Source organism: Lottia gigantea, assembly GCF_000327385.1.
Source record: "Lottia gigantea unplaced genomic scaffold LOTGIsca_15, whole genome shotgun sequence".
Taxonomy (NCBI): Eukaryota; Metazoa; Mollusca; class Gastropoda; family Lottiidae; genus Lottia; species Lottia gigantea.
The window spans coordinates 184,576-204,048 of record NW_008707797.1 but is presented as its reverse complement, the minus strand read 5'-3'; the positions used below and the strand labels follow the sequence as shown (position 1 = coordinate 204,048).

General features: G+C 36.3%; 6 protein-coding genes across 6 annotated transcripts in view; 4 read left to right on the top strand and 2 right to left on the bottom strand.

Annotated features, from left to right (window-relative positions):
- Positions 1–2,306, bottom strand: part of LOTGIDRAFT_157687 (hypothetical protein) — a gene marked incomplete at both ends in the record, with an annotated part of 4,122 nt that extends 1,816 nt beyond the window's left edge. The window contains one exon of the mRNA XM_009050351.1: positions 1,131–2,306. Within this exon, the coding sequence (XP_009048599.1) occupies positions 1,131–2,306 (1,176 nt within the window). The remainder of the gene's footprint in view (positions 1–1,130) is intronic.
- A 2,031-nt stretch (positions 2,307–4,337) lies between these two features.
- On the top strand, positions 4,338–5,089 carry LOTGIDRAFT_157686 (hypothetical protein; the record flags this gene model as incomplete). Its single annotated transcript, XM_009050350.1, has 2 exons — positions 4,338–4,417; positions 4,684–5,089. The coding sequence occupies 2 exons, from the start codon at positions 4,338–4,340 to the stop codon at positions 5,087–5,089; spliced, it is 486 nt and encodes a 161-aa protein (XP_009048598.1).
- A 2,596-nt stretch (positions 5,090–7,685) lies between these two features.
- Positions 7,686–10,424, top strand: LOTGIDRAFT_157685 (hypothetical protein; the record flags this gene model as incomplete). Its single annotated transcript, XM_009050349.1, has 4 exons — positions 7,686–7,752; positions 7,951–8,062; positions 8,325–8,688; positions 10,089–10,424. The coding sequence occupies 4 exons, from the start codon at positions 7,686–7,688 to the stop codon at positions 10,422–10,424; spliced, it is 879 nt and encodes a 292-aa protein (XP_009048597.1).
- A 2,370-nt stretch (positions 10,425–12,794) lies between these two features.
- On the top strand, positions 12,795–13,867 carry LOTGIDRAFT_230731 (hypothetical protein; the record flags this gene model as incomplete). The annotated part of the gene is made up of 3 exons (XM_009050348.1): positions 12,795–13,125; positions 13,496–13,552; positions 13,848–13,867. 3 exons carry the CDS (start codon positions 12,795–12,797, stop codon positions 13,865–13,867), a joined length of 408 nt encoding a protein of 135 aa, XP_009048596.1.
- A 1,163-nt stretch (positions 13,868–15,030) lies between these two features.
- Positions 15,031–16,304, bottom strand: LOTGIDRAFT_157683 (hypothetical protein; the record flags this gene model as incomplete). Its single annotated transcript, XM_009050347.1, has 3 exons — positions 15,031–15,056; positions 15,379–15,435; positions 16,010–16,304. The coding sequence occupies 3 exons, from the start codon at positions 16,302–16,304 to the stop codon at positions 15,031–15,033; spliced, it is 378 nt and encodes a 125-aa protein (XP_009048595.1).
- Positions 16,305–17,226: 922 nt separating this feature from the next.
- On the top strand, positions 17,227–17,796 carry LOTGIDRAFT_157682 (hypothetical protein; the record flags this gene model as incomplete). Its single annotated transcript, XM_009050346.1, has 2 exons — positions 17,227–17,495; positions 17,739–17,796. The coding sequence occupies 2 exons, from the start codon at positions 17,227–17,229 to the stop codon at positions 17,794–17,796; spliced, it is 327 nt and encodes a 108-aa protein (XP_009048594.1).
- Positions 17,797–19,473: the final 1,677 nt, after the last annotated feature.

Here is a 19,473-nt window from a genome sequence, read left to right as displayed (position 1 = left end):
GTAGCGCGATGTTGACATGCTAGAGGTAGTAAGAAATGATCAATGTATTCTGACACTGCATATGACTCACTACCACAGTCAGATATAATCGGGCGGCCTTTAGGGATTTTATTCGAGATAAACCACTCCTTGGTTGGATTCTTATGGATTTTAGGCAAAGTGTACAAATGTCTCTCGCGACAATCAGGTTTGGCAGACAGATAGTCATATTGTTTCTGTTTGAGATAACTAGTTTTGAATAAATCGGCAAGAATATTATTAATCATGTTAGCAGTTTCTTTGAAAATTGGTTTCGGTAAAATGGCATAATGTTTAGGATTATTCAGTTGATTCTCTGCTTCTGAAACGTAATCCTCCCTATTCAGAATGACACAACATGAACCTTTGTCACTCTTTTTAATAACAATGCTATCGTCTTTCTTAAGTAAGTTTAACGCTTCACGTTCCACTCGTGTGAGATTAGGCTTTTCGTGTGTTATGGAAAGGTTCACTGTTTGGCTATTCATACTAGCAAATGCTTTCAATATTTCAGGATGGATGGCGGCCTGAGGGGGTGTCCACGTGGATTTAGGAATAAACATTGTTCTAGCACCACGTGGGGGTGGTTTCGAAAAAAATATGTGCAGCTAAGATTTCGTTGAAATCGTTCAATGGATGGTCGGAGATAATTCAAGTTAGCTATCTTTGGTGTGGGAATAAACTTAAGTCCACGGTCTAAGATTGAATGCTGAAGGGGTGTGAGAATTTTGCGGCTCAAGTTAACTACAGCGATGGCCTCTCAGTATTTTTATCCCCAGTAATTAGTTTAAAGACTTACTCGATGCTTGAAGCTGGTGTATCCAAAACAAATAAATGCTGTTTGCTGTTTCTGGAGACCAATGAAGATTATCAACTGTTTCGAATTCTTCTTCGTAGGGTGGTAAGATTGTTGCGCTGTTGATACTGGACTCCATCATCATGTTGTTGAGGGTGCTGAGGTTCTGTTGTGCTTTCTTCGAGATTGTATTTGAAATGGGTATACATGTGAAGAGGATCTTGGAGTTTGGGAAGGTTTTGTTGGCTGTGGCGATTAATTTCTGGGCTTGGTTAAAGGAGGTCTTTGGTATCTGATCACGGTTGTTGAGGCCTACATGAAGAATAATGGTAGTAGGTTTGGGATCATGGTCGTATGATTCCAGGATTGACTGTATGTGATGGATTTGGGCACAGGAGTAAGAATGTATTTCGGTGTCTGAACTGGTTTTGGTAATTCGATTCAGGTTAGATGATCCAATTATTAAGGTTGATTTCTTTAGAGACTGGGATCTGGTTCGAGGAGGGGAAGGTCTGGATACACGTCTCGACTTGGATGGAGACTGAGGGGTGGTTTGCTGGTCCAAAAACGCACAGAAGGAAGAAAGGTTGGCGGATCCTGGATCACGTGGTGAAGATTCAGATGGTGTGGAAGGGGAAGACGAGTCTGAAAGTGAAAAGAGAAGTGGTGTGCCCTCTCTACGAGAGCGTTTACCTATGTCTTCTGGACTAGGAGTAGGTGAACTTCGGGCTCGTTTAGGGGTTTGGTTCGGCAGCGTGGTAGCTCTAGATGGTGCAGGTGTAGTGTCCATTTCAGTTGGTAGAGATATGGTTACTCTGGTTTTTGTTTCGTTGATTGTTTGGTAGAATTTGGAAATTACAGCTTGAGTGAGACGTTTCCCATAGGAGCGACGGGCCCAGGACAGGGCATGAGAAGCGATGCGGTCGACGGCAGGTGATGATAAAGACTTGGTACGAATGGTGGTCAGCTTCTCTTGAAGTGTGGTTTGGTAATGGTCGATCAGGACCTGCGTAACCTTACAGAGCCATGTCCGATTGAGGGATCTAATATTCGCGTCGACAGCTGATGTTTTCATTGCTGGACGGATAAAACTATCCAACTCAGAGACTTTGTGTTTGAAGGTAAACGCTGGTTGGCCTTGCTGTTGAAGGGTAAGGATTGCCAAATGATGGAGGCACTGCAAAACTTGGAAGAACACCTTCACAAAGGGTTCTTCCTCCTTATGAGTGGGGACCGGTTGGCGTCGGTGGGCTGGTAGTCGTTTCTGTTGTTGGTCAGGTTGATGGTTACCTCTTGATTGGTAGGCTGTGTTGTAGGTAGGTCGGCGATGGGGTGGGATATAGCTGGATGGGTTGGTTGGTGGTCGGCGATTGGTAGGTGGTAGAGGTCGATGGAAGACAGGGCCGTTGTAGGGTACGTGATATTGGTTTGGTTGACGATTAGTGTTTCTATTTCTGGCTTCTTGCCAGTGGTTGTTGTAGTTGGGGAGCATAATGAAAATAACTTGGGGTTAGAAGGGAATGTACAGCGGATGTAACAGGAGGAAACTGTATATGCTAGCGTGAAAATGTTGGTACCATTCTATTTGTACCATCCCGATTTCCATCTGACGTCCGAAGTAAGTTATGTTGAGTGAAAAGGGAGATAATCTTAACTTGGGGCTAAATTGTAACTTCATAAGTCTATATTTTTATTGTTTTATATTTCAGGTGAAAACCAAGATGAATAAAACCTAAGAAAGAAAATGAAATGTTAACCACCATGGTTTGACCAGATTAGATTATTGTAACTTGTTATCATTGTTTTCTGCTCCATCCCACTCACTTCCCCGACCCCCCACAACCTCTTTTAGTATTTTGCAATTCGAGTACTTTATTTGGGCCTTTTTGAAATAGATTTTACCAAAGATGTTCTTTCAATTTTAAATAGGAGCCAGCAGATGACTTGCCTGGGTGATGTCTGTGATATTATCGACAGAATCCTCTCATATTTGATTGGGATGACTTGATCACTTTTCTTTTCATCGACAACGTTTGGCTCAATGCCATTAGAGATGCTCCTTGAAATCCTAGAATTGATAAAAATAGTGGGGGTGAAGCGGAGTTTGAGTTAACTGCAACCGAGAAATGTGCGAACATGTTGATACTAGAAAGACTGCACAAGAGAATAAACTAGTAAGACGTCTGTAATATGGTTGTCAAGATGTACAGTTGGATAATAGTAGTCAATGGAAATCACAACATTGTAGAATAGCAGAATAGATTAACTTACTAAAAATCTAAAACCTGACACTGTAAAGTAAAAATATAAGATAGATTGTAAGCACCATACAAATATACATACAATACAGAGCTTTGTAGTGATAACACGATTTTCTGTATCGGGCATTTAACACCCTAATCCAAAAACACGCGAGCTATACACAAGGTCAGTAAAGAAATAATAGGTTTTCTCTTCTTTTGTCTGCATTCGTGTTCTTAAAGGGGCATGAGACCGAAATTCTTTTTTTTGCTCAAATTTATAAAAACTATTCACCAAAAATATAAAGAAATATGTCCCTTAACTTATCTGAAAGTTTTAACTCAATAAACAGCAGGTCATTCTTTAATGCCACAATTACTTAAAACGTCTACGTAACATTTTAAAGTTTGTTATGTTTTCTGGAAGCTGTTAGAAAACTACTGTACGGATTTAAGTAAACTAAACGCTTAGTTGTAGAGAAATATGTCTCCTACGTATTCTGAAGGTTTCAACTAAAAATATGGAGTCTTTATGAGGCCAAACACCCATACTAGTTTAATAAATAGTTTTTCAATTATGCCTTTATAAAACAAACTCATATTGATCCAGTAGATACACAGATGTAAATAGCATATGTAAGTAATATTTTCAGGTATAATTTACAACGTTTTTTGCAAACCGCCTCTTTAACATTATTTTATGTTCCGAGTTCGTGTTCTTAACTATCTATTTTTACCATTTTTATTCACCGCATTGCAACACAGACGTCAAATTGAACAATTGAAATTGGACAATCACTACTCGGCTCTCTATCTATAGCACAAAGAACAAGAACAATTTCACCACAGAATTATATCGACCTTGCATTGCTCAATCGAATCTTTTTCTCCTTAAAGATGTATATTTTTTCTATAAAAGGCGAGAAAATCACATTTACAAATCATGTCTATATTTGAAGGTCTGAAGGTAAGAATAATAATATTTTGTTCAGATTGAATGATGAATGTTGAAGTGATTTGTACAGTGATTCGAGTTGACGACTGATATCATCTCAACAGTAATCATTGAATTTTTTAGGCTAGTTGAATATGTAGGTTAATTGTTTCGTTTGTTACTTGCCACCAGTGGAGGATGGGGGGGTTGAGAGAAAGTTTTTATTCTGCCCAACCCCTCCCCAGGTTAATTACGAAACCTCTCTTGAACCAACTTCAGACCCATAGCCATAAATAAGACAAGTATATTCTATTACTGTTTCAGATATTTAACAAGACTACAAACAACAATGATGAATTTAACTGTAGTTACCTCCCTTCTCGTCATGGTGGCTATTTCGTTACAATCTGTTGAAGCTGCAGGGCGAAGGTAAGTTATTTATTCTGTATGACTGTATAATTTAAATCCAAATCCAGACTTTTAACTTTTTAATAGACTTTACCATTGTTTTCTATACACCATTCAATTGATAACTCGGGTCTGAATTATTTTAATGGTTTGTAAGCGGAAACATGTAAGGTTAAGGAATTCTTGTTTGTGTTTCAGGGAAACTTAGAACATCAAACTAGTCGAATATTTTTTATAAAGAAACTCCTATTTGTGAATTTATGAAATGTGTTGTGTATTATTTATAGATGTTGGTGTGATGCCCGGATTAACGGCAAAATCGTAAAGTCTTTCGGTAATAATGGTGTTATTTCCAGTTGCGGTTGGTTGTGCGGTTGTCGAAATAGCAATATGCTACAATGTGATTTAAAATGTGATGAAACCGTCCAGCATTGGGCAGAAAATATCTGTATACAGGGATATAGAGGGCAGAAAGTTAGAGCTCACTACAAAGCCAGTACCTGTGATACCGGATATGGAAGGCGTACATTCACTTGCACTCCTCCAAAAGTTTGTTATAAAAAAGTCACCAAACGTGTCCCTTATACTTGTTATAGAACCGTGACGCAAACAGTGACCACCCCATGTAATAAAGGATCGTCTGGTTCATCCGGTGGTATCAATGGTATCCACAAGGGGGCACTACAGTTATAAAGAAGTATATTTGGTTATATTAGAGTAAATTGATCTGACTTTGTTTTCATGTAGTTTTTGAATTTTTTGAATCTTAATCCTTTAACCCTTTTGTAGCTAAATCTGTTACTCTCTTCCAGCTTAATATATTATATCTTTGTTCTTGTGTTAATCACGTCTACATCAGAATATATATATTGGTATACATTATATCTCGTTTTGGTTTTTTTTCATATTAACTGACGGAAACTTACCCACTATACCTAGTATATACAGGGTGTTTCTACAGTATAGATGTGAACAAATACTGAAGTTGAAGGGGGGGGGGGGGGGGGGGGAAGGGGGTCTTGGTAAGGGGGTTGGAATAAGTTTACCAACTCTAATTTAAAAACAACCCATATGTTAATCCGGGAACAGTCCAAATAAAACAATCCCCTTATCTATTATATAAACCCCTTGTTAAATCCAAAACCCCCTGTTATCATCTGTAGGAAACACGAAATTATTGTATGGGCCAGTTATTAATCTGTACTGAAAACTGTTCAACAAAAACTTCTTTAATTTAAGGGGTGGGGAGGGGGATGGGGGTTAAAACCCCCCCCCCAGGGTTGAATATTTAAAGATTTTTTTTATAACAAAAACCCTGAAAGAACCGAATGAAATAATGGCCAAAACGTCCTCCAATAAAGTAACTCCATCCCCATAAAAGATAAATGGCAATAGTATAAATATGATAATTGAAATGATTAACTAAGAATACAAAGAAAGCTTACCCTAAAAGTTGTTTAAACTATAACCTGTGTAAAGGTTACCTATTTTATCATCAAAAGGTTTTAAAGGAAATCTGTAATAGAATAATGTATGAAGGTAAAGTAATGACTATGTAATAAAATTGTATAAATGAGAGAATTATGAGTGAATTGGCTGAAGATCTATATTCTATATTTGAAACTTTTATTTAATTCAACATAGTCGACATCGTGGTAACCAAAATAAACAAATAATATAAAATACTAGAATTATACTTATACTGAAAGTTATCCTAAAACACTCAAACATAATATAAACACTGTAAAAGTATATACAAGCACTGTATAAAAACTAGCAAATACCAAATTTAGTATCAGGCCCGTTGTTACAGGAGAGGGGGTAGAGGTGGTGCATATCATCACTAAACACTCCACCCCTATTGCCCCCCTCTGATATATTACTCACCCCTATTCAACTTTTTTGGCAGCATACATGATAATATATTATATATTGTTTATAAAAAAAATAAAATGTCTAGATCTGTGAACATGTTCGAGCTAATATTTAAATAGTATAATAGAGTATAGTTACATCATATACCTTATAAAATACACTGGTGAATAATACACACATTATATACAGATAAACAGGGTGTTTGTAGACTTTATATTTTGTTCAAATCCGTATTCTTCAACTTCCTTATCTATATACACGTCACGTCAAATAATATGGTACAATTGAAAGTTGGTTACGCACCACCTACCCCATTTTATCTTGTCGTAAATGATAGAAAAATGCTGGCCTAGAATCGGAGTAGAAGATTTCTGACCCAAACACAAGAAGGACATTATTTTACAATTTACATATTTGAACCATATTTGAACGTCTCAAGGTAAGTATAATAATATTTTGTTCAAGTTAAATGTCTCAAGGTAAGAATATTAATATTTTGTTCAGGTTAAATGTCTCAAGGTAAGAATATTAATATTTTGTTCAGGTTAAACGTCTCAAGGTAAGAATATCAATATTTTGTTCAGGTTTAATGTCTCAGGTAAGTATAATAATATTTTGTTCAGGTTTAATGTCTCAGGTAAGTATAATAATATTATGTTCAGGTTAAATGTCTCAAGGTAAGAATAATAATATTATGTTCAGGTTAAATGTCTCAAGGTAAGAATAATAATATTATGTTCAGGTTAAATGTCTCAAGGTAAGAATAATAATATTTTGTTCAGGTTAAATGTCTCAAGGTAAGTATAATAATATTTTGTTCAGGTTAAACGTCTCAAGGTAAGAATAATAATATTATGTTCAGGTTAAATGTCTCAAGGTAAGAATAATAATATTTTGTTCAGGTTAAATGTCTCAAGGTAAGTATAATAATATTTTGTTCAGGTTAAACGTCTCAGGGTAAGAATAATAATATTTTGTTCAGGTTAAATGTCTCAAGGTAAGTATAATAATATTTTGTTCAGGTTAAACGTCTCAAGGTAAGAATAATAATATTTTGTTCAGGTTAAACGTCTCAAGGTAAGAATAATTATCTGCTACCTACCACATTTTAGTTAGGAGCCTGCCTAGACCAATTTCAGACACCCAGCCATCAATAAAAAGTTTCCATCCCAATACTGTTTCAGGTATAAAACAACCGACAGGAATACAATCAACAATGATGAATTCAACTGTAGTTACCTCCCTTCTGGTCATGGTGGCTATTTCGTTACAATCTGTTTCAGGTATAAAACAACTGACAAGACTACAAACAATAATGATGAATTTAACTGTAGTTACCTCCCTTCTCGTCATGGTGGCTATTTCGTTACAATCTGTTTCAGGTATAAAACAACCGACAAGACTACAAACAACAATGATGAATTTAACTGTAGTTACCTCCCTTCTCGTCATGGTGGCTATTTCGTTACAATCTGTTTCAGGTATAAAACAACCGACAAGACTACAAACAATAATGATGAATTTAACTGTAGTTACCTCCCTTCTGGTCATGGTGGCTATTTCGTTACAATCTGTTTCAGGTATAAAACAACCGACAAGACTACAAACAATAATGATGAATTTAACTGTAGTTACCTCCCTTCTCGTCATGGTGGCTATTTCGTTACAATCTGTTTCAGGTATAAAACAACCGACAAGACTACAAACAATAATGATGAATTTAACTGTAGTTACCTCCCTTCTCGTCATGGTGGCTATTTCGTTACAACCTGTTGAAGCTGCAGGGCGAAGGTAAGTTAAAACTATAGAGTTGTTTTTTCTATGAGGGAAACATCTTGTTATCTATGGAGCAAGCAAGGCTTTCCGTACACTTCAACCGGTAAACATCTTGACTATAGACAATTAGACATCTAATAAAAATATATTTAGCGGAGACCTTTCTGCCAAGGCCCCTAAATTGCTGTATTCTCTAGCGTACAACCTAATCATAACGCTGCATCTACAAACTTCGATATTTTTTTCCCACAGAAACACGTTTCGTTTTATGTTTCAGATGTTGGTGTGATGCCCGAGTAAACGATGTAGTTATTAAAAACTTTGATGTAATTGATAGTTGTGGTGGATGGTGCGGATGTGGTGATAACAGAATTAATAGATGTGGTTTAACTTGTGATGAAAAGGTCCAGGATTGGGTAGAAACTGTTTGTTTACAGAAATATAAAGGACAACAAGTTAGATCTCACTTTAAAGCCAGTAATTGTAAGACCGGAGATGGAAGTCGCACATACACCTGCAATCTACCAAAATTATGTACTGAAAAAGTCACCGAAAATATCGTTTTCACCCAAACAGTGACCACTTGTGGCACTGCTTCTGAGGGTATGAGTGGTTCTTCCAAGACCGGAGATCATTGGAAGGTCCTGTGGGTCCTGATGATCCTGCAGGTCCGGTTATTTTGCCTGGAGGGTTAGCAAGTGCCTCAAATCTTAACGAACGAATCTCACATACCGTGAAGTAAATTGTAGTTTTGTAGTTTTGTAAAAAAGGAGTGAAAGTTAAACTGGAAATCCTGCCTCTTTTCTAGATTGTCTTGTTAAAATAATTTAATTCAACCGTAACATTTTCACTTATTGATGTAGAAATAGTACAGTGGTTGTTTATTTCTCTTCATACTGTATGTTTGTTTAGAGTTTTGTATCAGAAAAGTTATCATTTAGAACACTTTGTCTTAATCCTTCTCATATTAATACATGAATAAAATAATGATATGAATATTATAACTTTTATCTGATTCAATATGAGAGTACGAAGGGTTAATATCTCACTTGTCTAGAGAGCTTCATTATCCCCAAACAGTAGCACACAGGGCCTCGGTTTATTGTCCCAAGCGAACGACTACCATGTCAGCCCCTTCGACCTGAATCACTGATAGCGGGAAATTGGGATGAAAAATTCGAGGGTATTATCTCGACCTACGTGATTCATTGCCGTGAAATGTTCCAAGGCACAAGTATAACTTTTACTTTCACTTTTACCAGACATAAGAAACTGAAATGAATACAAAATACTTCCTTGTCAACTATCACGTGATTGAAAAAGGGACAGGTTCTCTCGTGACTGTATTTAGTTAAGGATCAAATAGGGGTTTGAAGATTCTGAGTTTGAGTAAGTATACAGAACTATTATACATGGTAACATATCGATTTCGAGTCGATGAAGCCTCTATATTCACCTATAATTAATAAAGTTCTGTCTGTCGCCTATGTTGTTTTACCTTGAGAAGTTAGCTGTATGTGTTGCAATATGTCAAGTCATTGTGATTCAATATAGTACAATGTATAATATAATACCCGAAAGAACCTACCAACAGTTATATAGTAATATATTTAATTACATGTTAAACTTAACAAGAGGTTTTCTAGCATTTTCTTGTGTATCGGGGACACCTTTGACATCTATTTGGACATTCCAATTCCAAGAAAGAGTTAACCGGAAATGACGTAGCTACAGCGACAGAATTCGTAGCCATTATACCACCACACTCTTAAAAAGTCTAGAAAACCTCTTTACAACCTCTTTAAGAACAATTTCTTGCCATAGGTGGTGTTCTAAAAGGCATCTGTTTAAAAAAATGTTGGCTCCCTGATATTGTCCACTGGTATTTTTCGATTATAAGGCGGAGGGGGCAGGGGTGGGGGCGAATAAAGGCCATAGAAATGGCAAGGGTGGGGGGGACAAAAACCAGGCGTTTACGATCTAAATGATAAGCAACTTGAAAAGGTTAAACATATTCTGTTTAAACAAATATATATTTCAGAAAATGTCGAAGAAGAGTCGTGGAAGTCTTCCTGATGCCGATAGAAGCACTCTTCAATATTTCCATGTCAGGCTTAAAACAGATATCTGTCTTCATCCACTAATAGATCATCTATTTAACGAGCAAGTTATTGATCAAGACGAATTGGATATTATAACAACAACTAAAGAACGAAGTGGCCGTGCTTCAGGTGTGGAAAAAATGCTGGAAATTTTGCGATTTTCGGGAAGACAGGCATTCCATTTGTTTCTTGAGTGTCTTGAAAATAAAGATGTAGGATATGAAGAATTGGCTAAAGAGCTTAGGAAACACAGACAGACTCTTCTGCCTGTTTAACGTTTTAATCCTTCAGCTTTCAGAGCACCTTGTTGTCCGGTGTACAGTAGATGGTGCTATTTATGAATAAACGTCATTCTTGCCTCGTAAAGAGGAACGATTTGTACATGTTATATACACGTTATTCTCAACTCTCTTTTATACTTCTCGTGAAAAAATATTATAGAAATATTGCCATTTTTATCTGAGGCCGGCAGGTTGACATCCCCACCCCAGCAACTTTCACATAATATATTACATTAAAGAATTTGTGTCATGCTTGAAATGAATAAATAAATTCAAAGATAATTAGTTTATTTTTATTGTGTTAGGCAGAAAAAATTCTTTCAATCAATCTAGATATTGTACTGATCTATAATGATTATAGTTGGCCAAGAAGTACCAGGGGAGACAAATCATAGAAAATATGGCACACGTTGTCCAAAACATTTTCTGTCAAATCCTGAAGTCTTTCATCACTTTTGTTAAATCTCAGGATGTAACTGGATGGAAACGATATTTGGACATTGTGAAATTGATATAACATTTCCCTTTAAGATCCCAGCACGTCTCCAAAAAAACCCATAGGCCCATAATTAAGACTATAATTAAAAACGGATTATAGACCATAAAACATATTTATGCTGCGGTGTCATGGTTTCTCCGACTGCTCCGACACCCTGACTGCTCCGACACTCCGACACTCCGACACTCCAACAGGTCATTTGAATCTTGATATTCGTAAAACTCAACATCTGATCGAGAACCCAAGCCACATTATTGAATAGAACCCTCTTCACAAACCACGACGATACAACCCGGAAATACCAAGAGAACATCATGATACGGAAGATAAAGCCCACAGAGACTATGATACTGTGTTCTTGTTAATTACTCCACAACAAGACTGTTTTATTATTTGATGGGCAGGTAGAATGAAAAATGTCCATTTTGATGAAAAAAAAATCAAATTTCACACAACCTAGAATTAGACTCGATGAGGCGAATGATTTCCTTGATTTGGACTATTATTGGTACCAACATCAACACTTGAGTATCGTATTATCGCTGCATGGATATATTATCATACAAGTCATGGTTGAAAAAGGTTCACACACACAAACCACACACCCTCACACATACACACATACACACACACACACCCACACACCCACACACAGACTCCATAAAACTATAAACTGACACTTGTAGTCTGTAGATTGTGAAGAATTGTCACCAGTATTTCCTTATTTTACATACATACAGGATCTAACACCGTCAATCTAGAAACATTTCCTTAACTTTACAGGATCTAACACCGTCAATCTAGAAACATTTCCTTAACTTTACAGGATCTTTCACCATAGTCCAGAAAATATAAAAATATCTTTTGTTGATTTGGTGTGATATAAGGTAAACATGTTAAATAATACTGAGAAGAAATAAATTAATTTTAACAAGAATGGATTATAAATTGGAGAGATAAACGAAGATATTTCAGAATAAAGTTGATTGTTATAACGATATCGATTCTTCAACTATAAAACGAATATAAAATTTGAATTTCTTAAAAAGACTGGCAAGTAAGTAGACCTTTTGAATTGATAGAGATCTGAATCGGGTGATTTGAAAGTAACTTATGGACAAAAGGATTAACTACAGAGATGTGTGATAAACACAGTTTAGTAGATCAATGTCGTCCTCTAGTATTGTCATTTTTTCTTATTTGACCATAGAAAACTGTAATTGTACCACGCAATCTTCAAATATTTACACGACTATATACCTTTCAGATTTATAAAAACCAGGGATTTTAGGGGGAAATAATGAAAATTTAATTAATAACTGGTTGTCATAAATAGAGCTTATTAAACGAGTGATTATGACATATGATATTTGTAAATTGAGTTGCCAGATTTAATATTACCCAGCCTTGGCGAAGGAAATATTTTATCTGGCAACGAAATTCATAAATTCTATCCTTTTACACAATTATCAATAAACGCATATTTCCTCAAATTCCTTTCACGTTTTCTATATAACTTTTTTATTTTGAAGTCAGCCTTTTAACATCTTTCTACAAAATGTCTTCGCGCCTAAGAAATTAGATCTAGGTATACAGGTTCACGTGATTACTAAATTGAAATTTTAATCAAAGATATGTTTTTGGAACCGGTTCATGTCCTTTCCCCTCAATTCAACTTACCATGTTTACATGTGGCCAAATTTGCATAATTGTTAATAAACCTGTGTTATGAGCACAGAAACTGTAATGTTTTGTGATAAATTTGGATACACCACGAAAATATAAGGAGCAAAAAATTGATTCCATGATTCAACAGGTCAATCAAATTTGACATGGTTTTTTTATTTTGATTGATTTTTTACAGAATGAAATTAGCTCTTATTTTGGTCGCTGTTGTCTTGGTAGTGAATGTAGAAGGCTGGAGATTGACGCGCCGAACATCACGCTTCACTATACCACGCTTCCCTATACCACGCTTCCCTACACCATGCTACCCTATATCACGCTTCCCTAAACCACGTAAACCATCCATACCACGTATGCCTTGGGGTAAGAGAAATGTGCGAGAAGCCGAAGGTGATGCTGGTTTCAAAGCCGCAGCTGAAGACGGTGTTTTGTCTAACGATGAAATAAAATCTGTATTCGGAGTTAAAGATGAAGATTTGGCTGATTTTTATGATCTTTATGATGTTAACGGTAAGTAATAAAGTTTATTGTATCTTATTTGAAGGGTGAAACTTTATCTAGACTCCATTGTTCGGATCAATGAGTATATCGAAGTACAGGTACTTGCGACTCCAAGAAATCCTATAAGACAACACCCTAGGGAGAAGATTCAGATTGTAGTTTTGCAATAAATCTTTAAGGTGGTTTGTGTGTGTGTGTGTGTGTGTGTGTGTGTGTGTGTGTGTGTGTGTGTGTGTGAGTGGGGGGCGGGGCGGAGTCTGACAGTCATCATTTAATGATGATGAATGATGATGGATGATGATGAATGATGATGAATGATGATGAATGATGATGAATGATGATGATGATGATGATAAAGATGATGATGTTTATTTTACAGGCGATGGAAAAATAACAGTTGAAGAATATCAATCTGTCACCACTATCCTTGCCAACGGTAGGTCAATTCTTTTTACTATAAACTCTGGCAAAACTGAATTGAGCCATTATGTGTAAGCAGAATGTGAAATGGTCCCGTCAAACAGCCAATTACGAATTTTGCGCCTTATACCTTGACTGAAATAGCCTCCATTCTCCTTTTAGATAAATTTCTTTACAATCCCTTTAGAGTGTTTATAATTGTTGAAAAATCTTCTGATTGATGTACCTACTCTCAGTTTGGTTTGAGTCCCGGGATGATTTTCAGATAATTAATACCTAATCACACCTGATAAATTTCTGTTCTATTTCAGCGGGAGACAAAGAGAACTAATCAAAATATACTTGGAGAATAACCACGCACCGTCCTGAATATAATCGACCGATTATTTAAAATAAATAAATTATAACAGCATCAGAAATAGTTGTAGTTATTCCTCCCTCGAAATGAAAAAGAAGTTTTACGTCCTACCTTTCTTCCCTATATCAAACCCTATTTTTGCATAAAGCTGTGGCTTATTTAGGGCTTGGGCCGTTGGTCCACATCAACCACCCCCATCCGCCATCCCAAGACAACAAGGTCTCAAGGGACTTCACCTGTAAATCAATCTATAAGTTGTCATGGTAACACCAGTGTCTCTAAACGCAATCAGAAGTAAACCCAATACTGCCACTTTCGAACTGGTCAACTATGGAAGCCGTTGGTGGCCATTTTTACTCTGGACCTATCGCCCTTTCGCCCAACAGAAAGTGAAAAAATGCGAAAAAGGGCGAAAAAGCGAGAAAAGGCGAGAAAGTAAAGAAAGGCAATAGGAGAGAGAATCCCAGGTTGGGGCAAAAATGTAACAAAAGACGAGAAAGTAAAGAAAATGTTAAAGGAAAAGGGAGGAACCGTAGGTGGGTGTCAGACAGGTTATTGGGGTCCTAGATGACCAAATAACAAACTAGTCAAATGAAACATTCAAAGAATTATGCTATTGATATAAAGGTGTTGTTTTTAATTTATTTTATATGTATGTATATTTTAATTTAATTCCTTAATTATAACTTTGACCTAAGTTAAGGGGCATAGTAAACCCTTTGTTGTCTGTAGTTCATTTACCTCCCTTTTTGTGCGGGACTGCATTGTAATGGTGTTTTGCTCATGCAAGTTGACTATTTTTCAAAACAAGACAAAAGTGCTCTTTGGCGAGTACTACTTGAATTGATGTATGATAAAAAGTAAACCAGAGTCATAAGTAAACAGTCCTTCGTCCAAAAATACCTGTCTGATAAGTGTGGAATATCCATTCATATGAAATTCTAGATTTGATCTTGGTTAATATGAATAGAGACTTATTGATAGGGAAAAGAGTAGACGTAAAACTTCATTTATTTCAATGAAGTAATAAATACAACTATTTTTGATGCTGTTATAATTTATTTTAAATTTCGAATAATCGGCCGATTTTATTCAGGGCGGTGTGAGGTGATCTTTCAGTTTCGTCTTGTCATCATCTATTGTCCTTCTTCTTCGCCTTGCACTGAAATTGAACAGACATATATTAGGTTGGATTAATACATTTTTAAAAAGGAAAACTATTATGAACTGCGTCTAATACCTTGACTGCAATAGTTACCTCCTGTCTTGTAATGCAGCGATTGGATTGGATACCCCTCCCTTTTTTAATGCTTTAGAATAAATATACACAAGTTAACTGATCAGGTTGACTGTTTGACTGGATCATTTTACATTCTGATCAGCTCTATTGACTCGGTTCAGTGACAAGATCATTTCATATTCTGATTACTCCAAGTGATTTCGGTTCAGTTATGACAGAGTTCATAATAAAAGAAAAGACCTACTGTTTTCAAGGATAGAAGACACAGCTTCAAATTCTGCAACTGTTATTACTCCATCCTCTGTAATATATACATCCAAATCATTATCATCATCGATCATCATCATTATCATTATCATCATCATTATTATCATTATCATTATTATCATTATTATCATTATCATCATCATTATCATCATCATTATTATCATTATCATTATTACCATTATCATTATTATCATTATCATTATTATCATTATCATTATTAACATTATCATTATCATTATTAACATTATCATTATTATCATTATCATCATCACCATTATCATTATCATTATTAACATCAATTTCATCATCATTATTATCATCAATCATTATCATTATCATTATTACCATTATTTGTTTTATCATCATCATCATTCATGATTATTATAATAATCATCATTATCAATATCATTCTTATGACACACACACACTCACTGAGTTAAAGATGTATTGCAAAAAATAAAACCATACTCTGCTCTCTAGGACGTTGTCTAAGATTTCTAGGGGTCGGACGTTTCTTGTGGCTTCGACGATATACTCATTTATCTGAACAATGGAGTCTAGATAAAGTTTCACCCTTCAAATAAGATACAATAAACTTTATTACTTACCGTTAACATCATAAACTTCATATACTTCAGCCAAACCCTCATCAGCGACACCAAGAATGGATTTTAGTTCATCATCGGACAAAACACCGTCTTCAGCTGCAGCTGCTTGTTGTACATCTCTCTTACCCCATGGTATTCTTGGAATAGGGATACGTGGTAAACGTGGTAATGGGATACGTGGTATAGGGATGCGTGGTATACGAATAGGTGGTATTCGAATTCGTGGAGCCCTCCATCCCCAGCCTTCTACATTCACTACCAAGACGACAGCGACCAAAACAAGAGCTAATTTCATTCTGTAAAAAATACGGAAAATTAAAATTGATTTAAATGAAGCTCTGTTTCTTCTCCGTTTTCAGCGAATAGCAATAATATTAAATAAAAAGTTTTCTAACTTACTTGTTGGTTGTACAGATTTTCTCTGATGGAATATCATCATTTTTCTCCCTGATTTATACTCAATTCTTGTCAAAAATAATTAATCTATCTTCAAAAAACCTGTTACCTTTTTTGCGAGTCATCCGTGTCAGTTACTAGCAGTCCGAACTTCTGATCTAGTATAGGACAATAAACCGAGTCTCCGTGTGCTGTAGACTGTTCACCTCTCGAGGGTTAAATATCGAAAAAGTGATGTTGAATTCTGCTTTTCCCTCATTGCACACTGCATGGTATTATTTGTGATCTGATCAATTCGACGCAGGGTGCCGTATTTTCGAATTTTGATGCAACCCTAAACGTCTACATTTGGTGTTAAAACCATTCCCTTTTGGTTTATCATTAATCTTCTCACTAATAGCTTACAGTGATCCCCCCCCCCCCCTCCATCTACCCAACCCCTTTCATCCCATCCCCTTCTTGGCCCCTCCACCTACATGTTCCTAAAAATCCCCCGTCAACCGGATGTAAGATGACCAACCTGAAGGTGGTATTTGCCGACAACCGGATATAGAACGCACGACTAGACACCTAACAAGTTGAAGTTGTGAAAGTTATAAACAAGGTATTGAAACGTATTGTGTCATTCTAATTGACTTTAGAGACAGTGGTGTAACTATGACAACTAATAAACTGATAATTGATTGATCTCCTTTACAGGTGATATACAGGTGAGAAACAATCCGGTAAACAAACAGTTACGAGAAATGGACAAAGTTTCCAGTTTCAACAGGTCAATCAAATTAGACGTGGTTTTCTTTAATTTGATTGATTTTTACAGAATGCAATTAGTTCTTATTTTGGTCGCTGTCGTCTTGGTAGTGAATGTGGAAGGCTGGAAATGGACGCCCCGAATACCACGCTTCCCTCTACCACGCTTCCCTATACCACGCTTCCCTATACCACGTATACCATCCATACCAAGAACACCTTGGGGTAAGAGAAATGCGAGACAAGCGGATGATGACGCTGCTTTCAATGCTGCAGCTAAAGACGATGTTTTGTCTAACGATGAAATTAAATCTGGCAAAACTGAATTGAGCCATTATGTGTAAGCAGAATGTGAAATGGTCCCGTCAAACAGCCCATTACGAATTTTGCGCCTTATACCTTGACTGAAATAGCCTCCATTCTCCTTTTAGATAAATTTCTTTACAATCCCTTTAATAGAGTGTTTATAATTGTTGAAAAATCTTCTGATTGATGTACCTACTCTCAGTTTGGTTTGAGTCCCGGGATGATTTTCAGACAATTAATACCTAATCACACCTGATAAATTTCTGTTCTATTTCAGCGGGAGACAAAGAGAACTAATCAAAATATACTTGGAGAATGACCTCACACCGTCCTGAATATAATCGGCCGATTATTTAAAATAAATAAATTATAACAGCATCAGAAATAGTTGCAGTTATTCCTCCCTCGAAATGAAATGAAGTTTTACGTCCTACCTTTCTTCCCTATATTAAAAAGGTGGGCAACATCACGCAGTGTGCAATGAGGGACGTTTACGAACACCTATCATTTACTAGAAAATAATCATTACAAGAAAAACAGACATGTTATTATCTAAATAAAATTATCTTTTGCATAAAGGCAGTGGCGTATTTAGGGCTTGGGCCGTTGGTCCACATCAACCACCCGCTCCCCCACCCCAAGACAACAAGGTCTCAAGGGGCTTCACCTGGTACTGTCACTTTCGAACTGGTCAACTATGGAAGCCGTTGGTGGCCATTTCTACCCTCGACCTCTCGCACACCAGAAAGTGAAAAAATGCAAAAAAGCGAGAAAAGGTCAGAATAAGCGAGAAAGTAAAGAAAAGCGATAGGAGAGAGAATCCCAGGTTGGGGCAAAAATTTAAGAAAAGGCGACAAAGTAAAGAAAAAGTTAAAAGAAAAGGGAGGAACCGTAGGTGGGTGTCGGACAGGTTATTGGGGTCCTAGATGATCAAATAACAAAATGGTCAAATGACCCAATATGGATTCTGAAATGACCAGGTTTCTATCTGACTAAGTTCCAAAATACTAAGATGTCTGTAAGAATTGTTACAGTGATAGGGGTGGTGGAATGATTCAGGGTTGGGAATGATTGAAGAGATCAGGTAGTGATTTAGTGGGCGGGGTGGGGGATTAGCAACAATTCAAAACATGAATGAGAAGATCCATATCGAAGGAGGGTTTATGATAATTAAGTAAAACGACATTTTGTGCGGGACTGCAGTGTAATGGCGTTTTGCTCATGGAAGTTGACTATTTTCCAAAACAAGACAAAAGTGTTCTCTGGCGAGTACTAATTGATTGATGTATGATTAAAGTACACTGGAGTTATAAATAAGCAGTCCTTTGTACAAAAACACCAAAAAAATAAAGCAGAAGTCTTTCACCAACAAATAAACAGCTTTGTTTACATTTGTGCCTGTTACGCCATTGGAGGCCTTCTCTTTTTATGTACGTTTTCACAATTTTCTCCACATTTCCCACATTTTATTAATATTGATAGAACTTCAAAGGCCTGTGCTGCTACTAATGTTTCGCCAATATGTTGTTTATTTTGGGTTTCGTTTTGCAGTTCAGATTGTTAGTTGGCCTACTGGGTTTATTTATTTCTAAGTCTCCTCAACATTTACAAATACAGAAATCATATAACATGAGAAGAAAAAGATACATCTATCTTTCTGTTCTAGAATATTGGTAAGGTAAATAGTACAATACATTCCATTAAGCGTTTCATGTCGGACCTGTAGCCTGTAAGCAGATTTTTCGATAGTAACGTTATAAACGCTAAGTTTTAGTGGAATTGCAGGAACCACGGATGTCTAATTGAAAATTGGAATGGTGCAAATCGATGCTGTCAGTGTTCCCGATACCAGGTTTAAAAAACCTTTAAATAACCAATCATGTCCAACATGATGTGGGTGGAAACCATCATTTACCGACTGACAGATGGCAGAACTGATAAATGTGGAATATCCATACATATGAAATTCTAGATTTGATCTTAGTTGAGGTAATATGAATAGAGACTTATTG